The following is a 13443-nucleotide window of genomic DNA, read 5'->3' as shown; positions in this document are numbered from 1 at the left end:
TATTAATAGATGTAAACAATTGTTTCGTTTGGTGTCTTCAATATAATGATAGAACTTGTGTTTCAAAGTCAATTCAAGTTGTGGCCAAAAGTGTTTTGTTTTTGTGGTGATTTTAATTTTATTTGTAATCGTATATCATTCGCTTCTAAAATGTCAATTTATGCTGGTTATGTTAATTTATTTATCAAAATTTTGATTTAATGGTAATATTGAGGTTTTAAAAGATTGAGATTATGGAAGAATTATTGATCATAATAACTGATTGTAATAAAATGTAAATTATAGTTTTGTATGCGTATTTATAAAGTTTATTATTTCCACTGAGTGGTAAATTATAGTTTTGCATGCGTATTATAGTTTTGTATGCGTATTTTCAGCTTTGATATACAGTACAAAACTGTTGCATATTATTGAAAATTTCTTTCTTTGAAATCTCAACGTTTACGGACAAAAGAAACAGAAATGGAAAAGGAAAAAGATAAGGGAAAGCAGTTAAGGGAAATTCTATCTGTCCATCTAAACAAGGAATTGTATTTGTAGCTTCTTTATTTTCTTAAATATGCACAGTGTAAATTTCAAACCAGATTGACACGTTTCTTTCCCCCCAAAAAATATTATTTTACTTTTTCAACCCTAAATTATAATAATTTATTGAAAATTAAATTAAAATAATCATATATTAAAGAACGCCTAAGAAAATTAAATATATTTCTTTTCAAAAAATAGCACAAACCTTACTCGAAAAATTTATTACCAGAATGGAGATGTTACAATTAGGGCTTGAAGCTTGACCCGCCAAATCTTCTCGGTTTATCCCTCCGGCTTTGCATTCTTATGAAGCAGATCCGGATCCTCAAATTTACTGTTTCGGACTCGAACCGCCTCTTTCTTCGATAATGGCGGCGAAATCTTCGCCCTCTGCTTCGGCGGATAGATCGGGATCTCCTAAGGACTCCTCGGTATCTCTCGCTCTTTCGATTTCGCTTTCTTTACCTGACATGCATTAACTAGATCTTTCGTTTCGTTCTGATTGAACTATTTTTGTTTGACTTTTCTTTTTTTCCAATTTCTGTTTCAGAATTGTCGACCTATTTGGTAGTAAGATTCATCTGCATTTTGTTAAATGTCGCTGATTGTATTTGAATTTATTTTTGCATTTTAGGGGTTAGTACTTCATTAATATGTAGTTTATATTTTACTATTTACAATTATGTAGGCAAAATTGTGACTAACAGATTTTAGGGTTTGTTTTTGAGTTAGGCTATCATCTTGTGTACAAGGTATATAATGTAGGTGTAGTTATTAGATGCTCGTGTTATGTTTGGAAACATAATTTGAAAATTAGGATTTGAATTTTATTTGTTATATAAATTTTGAGAAGGGAATGCATACATTATGTATAGAATAGTTATGATTCACCATGATTATATATTAGAATGGTATAAAACATAGATTTCGGATTCACAAATATTTATAAGCATCCATTAAATCAATGAGATTGATAAATAATCACCAATGTTAAATTTGCATGCGCTTTATTACATAATTTACATTATCTTTGATGTACAAATCTAAAATTCGAAATCTAAGTTCCCTAATGCAACCTTAGGGGTCAGAGGTCAGTTTATTCTTCTTTTCCTTGGTTCAGTAAATTTGAAATGTATTTGTTGAAATTTTCTAGTATATGTTTGTCTCAAATGCATATTAATTTTGTCATCCTTGCTATTGGATTTTTCATTTTCACACAGATGACAACTGATGAAAAAAATCCCACTGTTAAGGAGGTTTTATTGATTATTGATTCATTAAAGATACAGCTGACAGCTGACCGATCTGTTTTTGTAAAGGTGAACTCCTAGGCTATTTGATTATTCATCAGCTTAAAGAATGGTTATATATACTAATCAGTTTGAGTTCATTTTGATTTCCAGAAAAGATTGGAAGAAAATAGACAAAAATTGGGTGGTATAACGTACCATCTCTACAAATTGTCAAATGAACGAAGAAGTAGTTGGATTAGTGATACTGATAGTGCTCTGGATTTATTGACAAAGAGGCAAAAAGATGCACTAGGCATGCAAAATGGTATTGATGCAAGTAATGGGGATAAGGATCGTTATAACTGTCAAGAATCTTCTACAGCAGTTCTCATGGGATCTAGTATTCCAGTCAAGAATGCTGTTCGTCCTATTAAGCTTGCAGAAGTCAAAAAGTTGCCACCTTATACCACGTGGATATTTCTAGACAGGTTTGTGAGGTCTACTAGAGTTTTTGTCTACTTCTCTTTTCTTACTCTGTTTCTTACATATACGGAATTAGACCTTGCAATATTGAATACAAGGATTGCATGACATGGGCACGGAACAGAAAAGGTAACTCAAAAGATGACATGAAACAAAGGAATAATATGAACTTGACATGATGTCGCAAAATCTATATGTAGACTTTTTAATATATCAATAACATATCAAATTTTATATTAATGTAAAATACTTTACACGCTAAAAAAAAAAAAAAAAAAACTTTAAGCACAATTATGATTTATGAGACAACAAAATGCAAGAATGCTACATGGAAACATGAATTGCTAGGTCTATGTGGTTTTACTTATATGTTTTCACAATGACTCTTGTTTACCCAATTTTAGAAAATTTATATGAAGAATTGAAGGATTTGCTATGGGGGGTAAAAAAGGTTGCTTGTGTTGAATAGCTGATTTTAGGAATATTTCTTTGAATTTAAAAAGAAAAAGATAATAACGTACTCTGGCTCACTTAACTTGAAATTTGGTCTCTATGCTTGCAATTCTTTCCTCATCTTTTGAACCATTTTAATCTGTCTTGCCTGAGTTGTCAGTTAATTTTAATTTCTTCTATTGTAGAAATCAAAGAATGACTGAGGATCAATCAGTGGTGGGTCGAAGGAGAATTTACTATGATCAAAATGGTGGTGAAGCACTTATCTGCAGTGACAGTGAAGAGGAAGTAATTGAGGAAGATGAAGAAAAAAGAGATTTTGTGGAATCTGAAGACTTTATTGTTCGGTTGGTATAATTATATTATCTATTGTGACCATAGTCGTGTTTATGTTCCTTTTGTTTTCCTTCTATTGGATTTTTTTTTTTTTCTTTTGCTTACTTTTCTAGTGGAGAACCCTTGAAATGCTCTAGAACATTTATATTTTTATGTGATTTATTGCTATGTTTTGCAGAAATTAATATTTTGTCTATGCATAAAAGATGTATTTAAATATTCAATACCAAAATATACGCAATCTACTTATTTTAAAATAATAATTGTAAGTAGATTGATGGTTATTGGATACATTACAAGTATAGTAAAAGAGCTGGCTAAGAAATAAACTATTTTTTAAAGGAAAATTGGGGGTGAAGAAGACTTCTGTAGCATCTAGTTTGCTTTGATTTGTGAACGTTATTTTAGGGGCTTCTTTGTACCTTTTGGATGTTTCCCATGTTATTTTCCTTATTTAACTTGTTCTTCTTTCTTAATAGAAAATAATCTTATGTCTTTTGTAGAAGGAAAATAAGCTCAGTTAATTATGCTACTTTTTGCTAAATTCTAATGCCTATGTTGTTACAAAATATATTTTTTTACTACTTGGACCTGTAAACAATCTTTACAGGATGTCTTAGAAAATGTTGCATACGATTTAATTGATATAGCATTTTTGATTTGTGATATTTGTGTTCTTAAGTTGTTTATATTGACTTTATGGACCTATAAGGCTTTAAACATATCTTACAAGGATTTTTAAAATTGTTGCCTGTAACTTAATCCAATTATAGCTAATAATTCACACATCTTCCTGTCATCAACTTGCCAGAATGACTATCAAGCAAGTTGGTTTGTCTGATCCAGTACTGGAATCACTAGCACAATGTTTGTCTAGAAGTCCTTGTGAAGTCAAGGTATGATTTCCACTTTTAGCAACTGCAATATTCTTTTGAGGGGACTGTTTTTCTCTCCTATCATTTACTGATAAAACTGGTCGTAGTGTAAACTTTCGTCTAGCTGTTCCCCATTTTCTTTTTGCTGGCTTTACAGAGATATGAAACACCGTCAAACATCTTATACAGGGAAGATATGAAACCCTTATGAAGGAGGAAAAGGATGCTGGGGCCTCTAAGAATGGGGATGTTGAAGTGGAAAATTGGAATTCTTTTCTTGAAAAGGATCTTGAAGCAGCTCTTGATTCTTTCGACAATTTATTTTGTAGGCGATGCCTTGTAAGCACTTTTCTTGCTCTTTATCAGCTCCGAGTTGCTTTTTGCTGTCTTTTAATTGTACCCTTCCCCTTTATATTTGTAGGTGTTTGATTGCAGATTACATGGATGTTCTCAGGACCTTATCTTTCCTGTGAGTTGTTCATGCAATTCTAAAGATTTATATTTGTCAGAGTAGTCATAGATTCTTATTTTCTCAGTACATTATATTAGCAGGCTGACAAACAAACTCCATGGAACCATCCAGATGAAGAGAATGTGCCATGTGGCCTGCATTGCTATCGTACGGTATATGTTTGACTGATCTCTTCCCTCTTTAAAACTTGATTTTCTTAATAGTTATACAGGATTGAATAATTTAATTCTAGGTTCTGAAGTTAGAAAGAAATGGAACAGTTAGCTCATCAATAGATCCCGAAGAAAAGTTAAACTCTTCATCTGATGGTGTTGGGGCTCGAACATCATCCCATAAGAAATCTTCTGGTTCATCTGCTAGGAGGAAGGTAAAATCCTGCCAAAGTGAAAATGCTTCATCCAATGCTAAAAATCTTTCAGAAAGTAGTGACTCAGATATTGGACCTAGGCATGAAGACACCTCACCTATTCCCCAGTTATCACCTTCTAAGAATAAAATTGCTGGAAAATCTGGAATTCTCAAGAGGAATAGCAAGCGAGTTGCTGAACGTGTTTTGATTTGCATGCGCAAGAGGCAGAAAAAGATTGCAGCTTCTGCTTCTGGTTCTGGTGTGAGTGGAGGTGTTGCACCTATAGACATTAAACTCCAATCTGATGTACAAAATGAAAATGAAGATGTTATGTCTTCTTCACAGAACGTGAAACCTCCAAATACAGGACAATCGAGGAGGAAAGAGTGGTCATTAGGAGTCCAAGGAGAATTTTCTGAAGTTCCTTCCAGTGAGATGATTAATGGTTTGGCTCAGGCTATTAGCAATGGTGTCCTGAGAAAAGAAGAGTTTTTGGATGAAAACTTATGCGAACAAGCACCAAATGATGATAAATCTTGGAAGGCTATTGAAAAAGGTCTTTTTGAAAAAGGTGTGGAGATTTTTGGCAATAACAGGTATGTTTATGGTGTTTACATTATGTTTTAAGTTGGTTTTTATATGCAGTTGATAGAATGTGCACTGCATTTGAGTTAAGTAATTTTATGAAAGCTGTTGCCTATCTTATTGTTTTTCTAACACTAAAGAATATATTATCACCAAACTCAACAGTAGGTCTCTTCAACATACTCATTTCCTACTTCTATCTATTATCATCAAACTCAACAGTAGGTCTCTTCAACATACTCATTTCCTAGTTCTTTCTATAAGATATAATTAAAAGTAGAAGTTATGATAATTTTCTTTCCTTCTTATTCTCAAAATTTACAATCATCAGGACTCTAGTCTAAGAGTTGCTTTTGGTGTGTGTACTTTCCAGTAAATTGATGCTGTCTACTTACAGTTTACTCTTTTTCATGGCAGCTGTTTGATTGCCAGAAATCTTTTAAATGGATTGAAGACATGCTGGGAGGTTTTCCAATACATGACCTGCTCTGGCAATAAACTTGCTTGCCATGCAGCTGATGGTGTTATGTCTCTTCTTGATGGGTATTCCAAGTTTGACCTTAATGGATCCGTGGTTAGTAATGTTATTTGACTTAGCTTTGCAGGTTTGGGCATTAGGACTTTTTGCTAGACTATATACTTCTAACATTTTCTTGTCTCTAATTTCACATTCTCTTATGTTTCTTTTTTGTTTTCTTATAACTCTAGGGAAGTAATGAAGTAAGACGGAGATCAAGATTCTTGCGCAGAAGGGGTAGAGTCCGTCGTTTGAAGTATACCTGGAAATCAGCTGCATATCATTCAATCAGGAAAAGGATTACTGAGAGGAAAGATCAGCCATGCCGGCAGTATAATCCTTGTAGTTGTCAAACAGCTTGCGGAAAGCAATGTTCTTGCCTTTTAAATGGGACCTGCTGTGAAAAATATTGCGGGTGAGATGTTATTTTTTCAAGCTATGTTCCATTAAAATATTTCGTCAATTCATTCCGTCCTTGTCAATTTTGGCTTTTTTAGCTTTCTTAGATTAAGATATAGATTTATGGTATCACATATGCATTGGTTATTGTTGATTCACATATTCTCTCCTGATATTTGCTCGCATGTATAGATGCCCTAAGAGTTGCAAGAATCGATTTAGGGGCTGTCATTGTGCTAAAAGTCAATGTCGAAGTCGTCAGTGTCCATGCTTTGCTGCAGACAGGGAATGTGACCCAGATGTTTGTAGAAACTGTTGGGTCAGGTGAGCTCTAACTTTGATTTTCCTTTTTATTGTTGTGTTAGTAGCCTTAAATAGGAAGAAATGAAGCATCTGCATGCCTAAAAATATGCAAAAGTAGCATTGAAAAGAGATACTTATTTTCTTTGGTAGTGTTGATGTTAATTTTGTGTGTTTTCTACCTCTTGGGAAAGGATTATTTTAACTTTGGCCATGATGTAGCTCAATCTGCTTTCTCAATCATGTTTGGAGATTGTACATGCTTCTATATATAATTTATTTCTACTATCTCACATCTATGTGCTATTAGTTTATCATTAGTAATTCATAAATCATTTCTATAATAAACTTTTGTTAACATAATAAAAATTTTCATAGATGCTACTAATACATGAGTAACATTTTAGCATCTTGAACCAAAATGTAGTTTCTGCTAGTAGTGGCTTTTCTGCTTTGGAATACAAGAGCACAATGTCCATTCTATGTTCTTTGGGGGTTTTAGGTGCATCTTGATTTTAAAATTCTGGGATATGTGAGTTAGATCAACACTTATAATGCTATTATGATGCTTGGAATCTGTAAATTACTAGAAATTAGGAAGCTAGAAATCAGGAAATGATACTGAGTAATAAAGATGAAATAATATCCCTAAACTAACTCCTAAAATCTAGAAATTAATAAATTGATTAACTGTCAACATTTCCTCTCAATCTGGTGAGTAGATGTTCATCTTGGTCTAGGGAACCCCTTTGTAAGGGCATCCGTTACCTGTTGTTTGCTAGGCACATTGGTCAGGCAAATTACCCCGTCTTCTATTTTTTCTTTAATAAAATGTTGATTAATCTCAACATGCTTCATTTGGTGGTGATGAACTGGATTATGTGCAATATTTATGGATGCCTTATTGTCACAAAATAGCTTCATAGGTCCTATACTAGGCACATTTGGTTCTTCCATTAACCTCTTTACCCAAATCAGCTCACTAAGTTCCCCGTGCAAGGGCTCTAAATTCAGCCTCTGCTACTGCGAGCTACAACCAGTTGTTGCTTGCTTCTCCAAGTAACCAAATTCCTCCAAATCATCTTACAATAACTTGATCTGGACCTCCTATCTTTGACTAAACTTGCCCGATATGCATCAGTAAATGCCCCCACACTTCTCTGGTAAATTTTCTTGAAGAACAGACCTTTACCTGAAGTTGATTTTATATATAGTAGGATTTGATTGACTGCTTCAAGATGCCCTTGACACAGAGAATGCATGTACTGGTTGACTACACTTACAAAAAATTGCAATATCTGATATTGTGTGAGAAATGTCCCCGCTGGATGTTGATATCTCCCCTGTACTCCCATTGCCTGCTTTTCCAAGCTTCATATTCACAACTATGGGTGTTTCAGTTGGCTTGCAACCAAGCATTCCAGTTTTATTTAAAAGATCCAGTATATATTTTCTTTGAGAGACAAATGCCACTCTTGCTTTTTTCCACTTCCATTCCTAGAAAATTTTGTAATTGCCCGAGATCTTTGATTTCAAATTCACTTCTAGGAGTCTTCTTAAGCCTCTCCATTTCTGTTGTGTCATCTCCTGTTAAGATAATATCATCCACATACACAATCAAGATAGTTTTGTTACTATTATGTGAATGTTTGAAAAAAAAGAGTATGATCAGTCTGCCCCAAGGTTTTTAGAACTGGACCAGTGGTCACACCGATCCAACCGGTTCAATTGAATAAATTATTAAAAATCATAAACATTAAAAAATAGAAAAACCCGGTTCAACCTGTTTTTTAGCCTGGCTCATACCGGTTTGTAGGTCAACCAGTACAATCCCTTATTCTGGACCGGTACCCTGGCTAGTTTCCCATCCAACTGTCTAATTGGCTAATCTGGTTCTGAAAACAGGGGTCTGCCCTTGATGATAACCTTGCCACTTTATAGTCTCTGCAAATCGATCAAACCATGCTCTAGGAAATGTTTAAACCATAAAGTGACTTCTTCAGTTTGCATACCTCTGTGTTGCCAGGCATCCCGTCAAAACCTAGAGGCAAGTCCATGTAGGCCTCCTCATTAAGTTCTTTGAGAAAGGCATTTTTATGTCCATTTGATGTAGTGCCCAATTGAGATTAGATGCTAGAGGCAAGTCCATGTAAGGCCTCCTTATCAATAATTAAATTGAAATATTCTCAACCAGTATCTGTTAGAAGAATTTGATTGACCTGTCAAACTGATTTTTAACCATTTTGTGAAATGGCTGGAAAATGGAGGTTGCATTTGACTTTTCTTTGAGAGGGTATGCCCAACATGCTCTAGAATGGTCTAAATAAAGGTTATGAACCATTGTGTTCTTGAAATACTATTTACCCTTGAGGGACCCCAAATGTCACTGTGAATAAATGAAGAAGGCTTAGATGACCTGTATGGTTGACTTGGATAAAGAGTACGTGTATGTTTGGCTAATATACAAGTTTCACAACAAAAAGAATTGACATCTTTGTTTATAAATAGAGATGGAAACAAGTTGTTAAGAAAGGGAAAACGAGGAAGACGTAACCTATTATGCCATAACATAACTTTACTAGAAGCCAATTCACCACTTAGTACCGCCAGAGCTTACTTGTCTGTTATCCTCAAGATAGTACAGCCATCTCGCATCCTAGCATTGCCAATCCTCCTTCCCAACAGTAAATCCCGAAATTCAGCAAATGATGGATAAAACCTAGGCACACAATTTAAACAATTTGTTAATTTGCTAATAAGCACCAAATTGCATTTTAAGCGTGGAACATGAAGTACAGATAGTGTCATTTCCGCCAACTTTACAGAACCTTTTTCCAGCAACAGGTAATAAAGTACCATCAGCAACTGTAGTTTTTAAGTTTTCCAGGCCAGGAGTATGGGTAGAAAAAAACTTTATCGTAAACTGTCAGATGATCTGAAGCTTTTAGACAAGTAGGAGGAAAATCAATTATCTTTCTAGGCTACTCCTAGAAGGTTTAAATAACACCCTTGAAGAACCCTCTAGAGTTGCATCTGCCATGACTGTTCTATTAAAAAATCAGAGAAAAACATGGCTCTTGATAAACAGAGAATAGAAAGAATGTCTGTAAAAGAGAATAGAAAGAAATTACTGTTATTTTTCATTAAAAAAAAATTCTAGTCTATTCATATGCAAGAACTATCTTATTATGATTCTTAGAGTCTGTAAATTACTAGAAACTAGGAAGCTGGAAGTCAAGAAATGATACCGACTGATAAAGATGAAATAATATCCCTAAACTAACTCCTAAAAATATGATTAATAAATTGATGAACTGTTAACATATACACATATTTCAACTCTCCATATAGCTTCTAGCATCTTATCCTTGAAATTGACCTTGCAGTTGTGGTGATGGCACTGGTACTCTTGGAGTTCCTCCACAAAGAGGTGACAATTATGAATGCAGAAATATGAAGCTTCTTCTCAAACAACAGCAAAGGGTAATAGCGTTTTTTCTTCATTCTCATTTTGTTATTCTCAGATAGATGAGTGCCTATTGTCTTGGTGTGTGAATATGCTTCAATATATAGTTTTAAATATTCAAGGAAGATTGAATTGATTAGTCCCCCCTTGTTTTGTTCACTCCAGTTTTAATAAGTCAAATGGGCTCCTCTGAAACATTGATATATCACTCTTGTTTAATGTCTCCAGAACTGGGACATGACTGTTCAAAACTATTCCGTTAATATATAAGATCTTGTGTTCTTATTTGTCTCAAGAAATGAATAGTGATTGCATTTGGGCCTTAAAGCACCTGGAAGTGACAATGAGGATTTAAAACTTTTTGTGGTATAGAAAATGTTGTTCTATAGACAGCATATAAAAAGCACCATGCTTATCTGAGGCCAGGAGTGGACTGCTTTGGGGCATTACTGCATTACTACTTGAATAATCCTTCATTCTGATGCTTTTTATATTCTCAAGGGGTGTGATGGGTGGGCAGGTTGGAGGATGACTGTTAGTGGGTGGACAAACATATAATAAAATCCATTTTATTACCGTCTAGAAAATATAAAATGGAAGTGTCCCTTTTGTGCTTATTCCATGTGTAGCAGAGCTGTTCTGTTTGTCACTGACTAGAAAAATATGCGAGTCAATAAAGTTACGTATATGTGTTGACAAGACTTGCCTGCGATATATGCACAGGTCTTGCTTGGAAGATCAGATGTTTCTGGATGGGGAGCTTTCTTGAAGGTAATACAGGATTTGTCAACTTGATGTTTCTTAAGTCTTTTCTTTCTGTTTTACACACTGTTTAATTTTTGGGCATTCTTCAGAATAGTGTTGGCAAGCATGAATACCTTGGTGAGTACACTGGGGAACTGATTTCACATAGGGAAGCGGATAAACGTGGAAAGATATATGACCGTGAAAATTCTTCATTTCTCTTCAACCTGAATGATCAGGCATGCCCTTAAATATTTTCACCCTTTTTTTTTTTTGGGGGGGGGGGGGCGGGGCAGGGAGGGGTAAGATGTAGTATCTTCTCTCTTTCCATGTACTTAGCAAATGCTAATTCATTGGATATGTAATCCTTTTCAGTTTGTTCTTGATGCTTATCGAAAGGGTGACAAGTTGAAGTTTGCGAATCATTCTCCTGATCCTAATTGCTATGCAAAGGTACACTCTATTTTGCCTGCAGGAAATACCTTGTTTGTCTAGAATGCCTCGACATTCAATTATTTGTTCTTTTGCTATTTATGATTTCATCCTGAAGCCGAGCCATCTTGCTGCAGGTCATTATGGTTGCTGGGGATCACCGGGTGGGAATATTTGCGAAAGAACGAATTAATGCTGGAGAGGAACTTTTCTATGACTATCGTTATGAGCCTGACAGAGCTCCTGCATGGGCAAGAAAGCCCGAGGCATCTGGTTCCAAAAAAGAGGAAGTTGCTCCTTCAAGCGGACGTGCCAAGAAGCTTGCTTAACCCAACCTTTCATTTAAATCCTAAATTCAAAATTCTTTTGCCATTCTTTCACAGGTAGAAGGATCATTCTCATTCTCATTGATAGATGATAGGAGAGGTTAATATTCCCTCATTTTGTTGGGCATTCCATTGTCATCTCTACCTATAACTTATTTGATTTTTTTTTTTAAATATATGCTTTATTGCAATCTAGACTCTGTTCACTTGAACTCGGGAAAAAACAAAGAACCCGCCACTTACCATCTTTCAATGGATCAACCTCACTTTGAAATGCCATCTTTCAATGGTAGATATCTTTTTGTTATGAGAGGGTGAGTGTTGCTGTATAAGAAATTAAGAAAACAACGCAAGTGAAATTAATTCCAAACTAAATGAATGATTAAATAGATATTAATTTATAAAATTTAACATGGATAATCAATTTATTAATTTATAAAATTTAACATAGATAATCGATTTTATTGTATATACACTTTGAATTCTGAAGTTAAATATTCTATAAAAAAATTAGAAGTGTAACAAATGTCCACGCTATAAAACTACGAGGTAACATCTTGAATAATATTAATCCTATGCCTACTCATCTTGTGAGTGGAATTGAATTAATGATGGTTAGTTGTTTATGTATTTATTTTTTGGTGATTAATTATTTATATGTAAAATAAAAATAGTAAAAGAATACGAAAGTAATTTTAGTTGCAGTGATTTTGGCTAATTATAACAATAGTGATTTAATTTAAGTTTAAAATTTTTATTCTAGTCGAGGTGTTTATGGTTAGACCTAAGCATGATATTAGCGTATTTTATTTGTCAAACTTGACTCGACCCAAAATATTGGTCTAAAATTTTGTCCAAACCTGTCCATATTTGCAAAAGACTAGCTCAAGTCTATTTTAGGTTTGCCTATTTAATTTTTAAATATATTATATTTTTAATATTTAATAATTATATAAAATTTTTTATTGAATTTTTTATAAAGTCATCTTAACATTATTTTAATATTTACATTAGAGTAATATTATATATTTAGTATATGTTTATTTTTTTAATATGTTCTAAATTACATAATATATAAAAATAACATAATATAAAGTATTATAAACTTAAAAATGGATTGAGCTAGATTCGGGGCCTTGAATGTTTGAGCTCGAGCTTGACCCATAATTTAAACGAGCCTAATTTTATTGTCCAAATCCATTTTTTGGGCTTAATATTTTTGCCTAAATCCTCCTAAATTTTTGGCAAGCTTTCAGGCTTGAACAAGTAGCCCGATCCATGAATATGTCTGCTCCTAGTGCCTTTCTTTTATTGGCATAATAATAAGTTCACCCTTTAATATTTACAAATTCTATCAACTTAGTCCTAAATCTAAAGAATCTAACAAATTTAGCTTTCAACTTAACACATTTTGCCAATTTAGTCTTGATTCTTAAAAGTAAAAATTATTTTTTAAAGAAAAAATTCATTTTTCGATAAAAATGCATGCAAAATTATAAATCGTTGATTATTGTTTTCTTTTTTTTTTGGCATGAAATTTATTTATTAAAATAATACTTTTAGAAATAAAATATTAAAAACCACAAATAAGACTTAAATCAGATTCAAAATATTTCCTTTTAGTTTATTTTATAAATAAATTAAATTTATTATACGTTTGGCCTTTCTCCTTCGTCATTGTCAAATTTGGCAAGCATTAGGCACAACCTTTGCCCAAAACCACTGGCACCAATAACCCTTGCTCCAAATTTTTTTATTTTCACATCCTCTATCATCGCGCCATCAAATTAGGAATTGGTTGTGGAGCTACCGACATGGCCTTCCACCTATTAAGTTTTCAAAACCTTATCCTCACTTATATATTTCCAATTATACTCTCCCTTAAACATAACCTCAATCACAACAAACTCGTTATGGGCAAAAAATTAAAGATATCGATTCTCACA

At 33.6% G+C, this 13443-nt stretch overlaps 1 protein-coding gene across 3 annotated transcripts; it reads left to right on the top strand.

The window, feature by feature from the left end:
• The first annotated feature begins 417 nt into the window (after positions 1–417).
• On the top strand, positions 418–11771 carry LOC108453592 (histone-lysine N-methyltransferase CLF-like). Of its 3 annotated transcripts, none has more exons than XM_017751784.2 (17): positions 419–959; positions 1749–1847; positions 1932–2248; positions 2882–3043; positions 3844–3928; positions 4097–4246; positions 4329–4376; positions 4460–4531; positions 4612–5324; positions 5731–5887; positions 6022–6245; positions 6422–6553; positions 9916–10012; positions 10719–10766; positions 10850–10978; positions 11115–11192; positions 11309–11771. In XM_017751784.2, the coding sequence occupies exons 1-17, from the start codon at positions 897–899 to the stop codon at positions 11498–11500; spliced, it is 2766 nt and encodes a 921-aa protein (XP_017607273.1). In that variant the 5' UTR covers positions 419–896; the 3' UTR covers positions 11501–11771. The 3 variants fall into 3 exon arrangements, with proteins under 3 accessions (XP_052877810.1, XP_017607273.1, XP_017607272.1); XM_017751783.2 differs by having other exon boundaries at positions 4457–4531; XM_053021850.1 differs by lacking the exons at positions 11115–11192; positions 11309–11771 and having other exon boundaries at positions 418–959; positions 4457–4531; positions 10855–10914.
• Positions 11772–13443: the final 1672 nt, after the last annotated feature.

The sequence above is a fragment of the Gossypium arboreum genome, chromosome 11 (assembly GCF_025698485.1).
Source record: "Gossypium arboreum isolate Shixiya-1 chromosome 11, ASM2569848v2, whole genome shotgun sequence".
Taxonomy (NCBI): Eukaryota; Viridiplantae; Streptophyta; class Magnoliopsida; order Malvales; family Malvaceae; genus Gossypium; species Gossypium arboreum.
Note: the sequence above shows the minus strand (reverse complement) of the source record. Positions and strands in the feature narration are given on the sequence as shown.

Bases quoted from the DNA above. Each gene is read 5' to 3' on its own strand.
- LOC108453592 (XM_017751783.2), top strand. From the start codon at position 897: ATGGCGGCGAAATCTTCGCCCTCTGCTTCGGCGGATAGATCGGGATCT. The intron at 6,246-6,421 runs GTGAGATGTTAT...TCGCATGTATAG, and splicing joins TGCTGTGAAAAATATTGCGG to ATGCCCTAAGAGTTGCAAGA. The intron at 10,013-10,718 runs GTAATAGCGTTT...ATATATGCACAG, and splicing joins TTCTCAAACAACAGCAAAGG to GTCTTGCTTGGAAGATCAGA.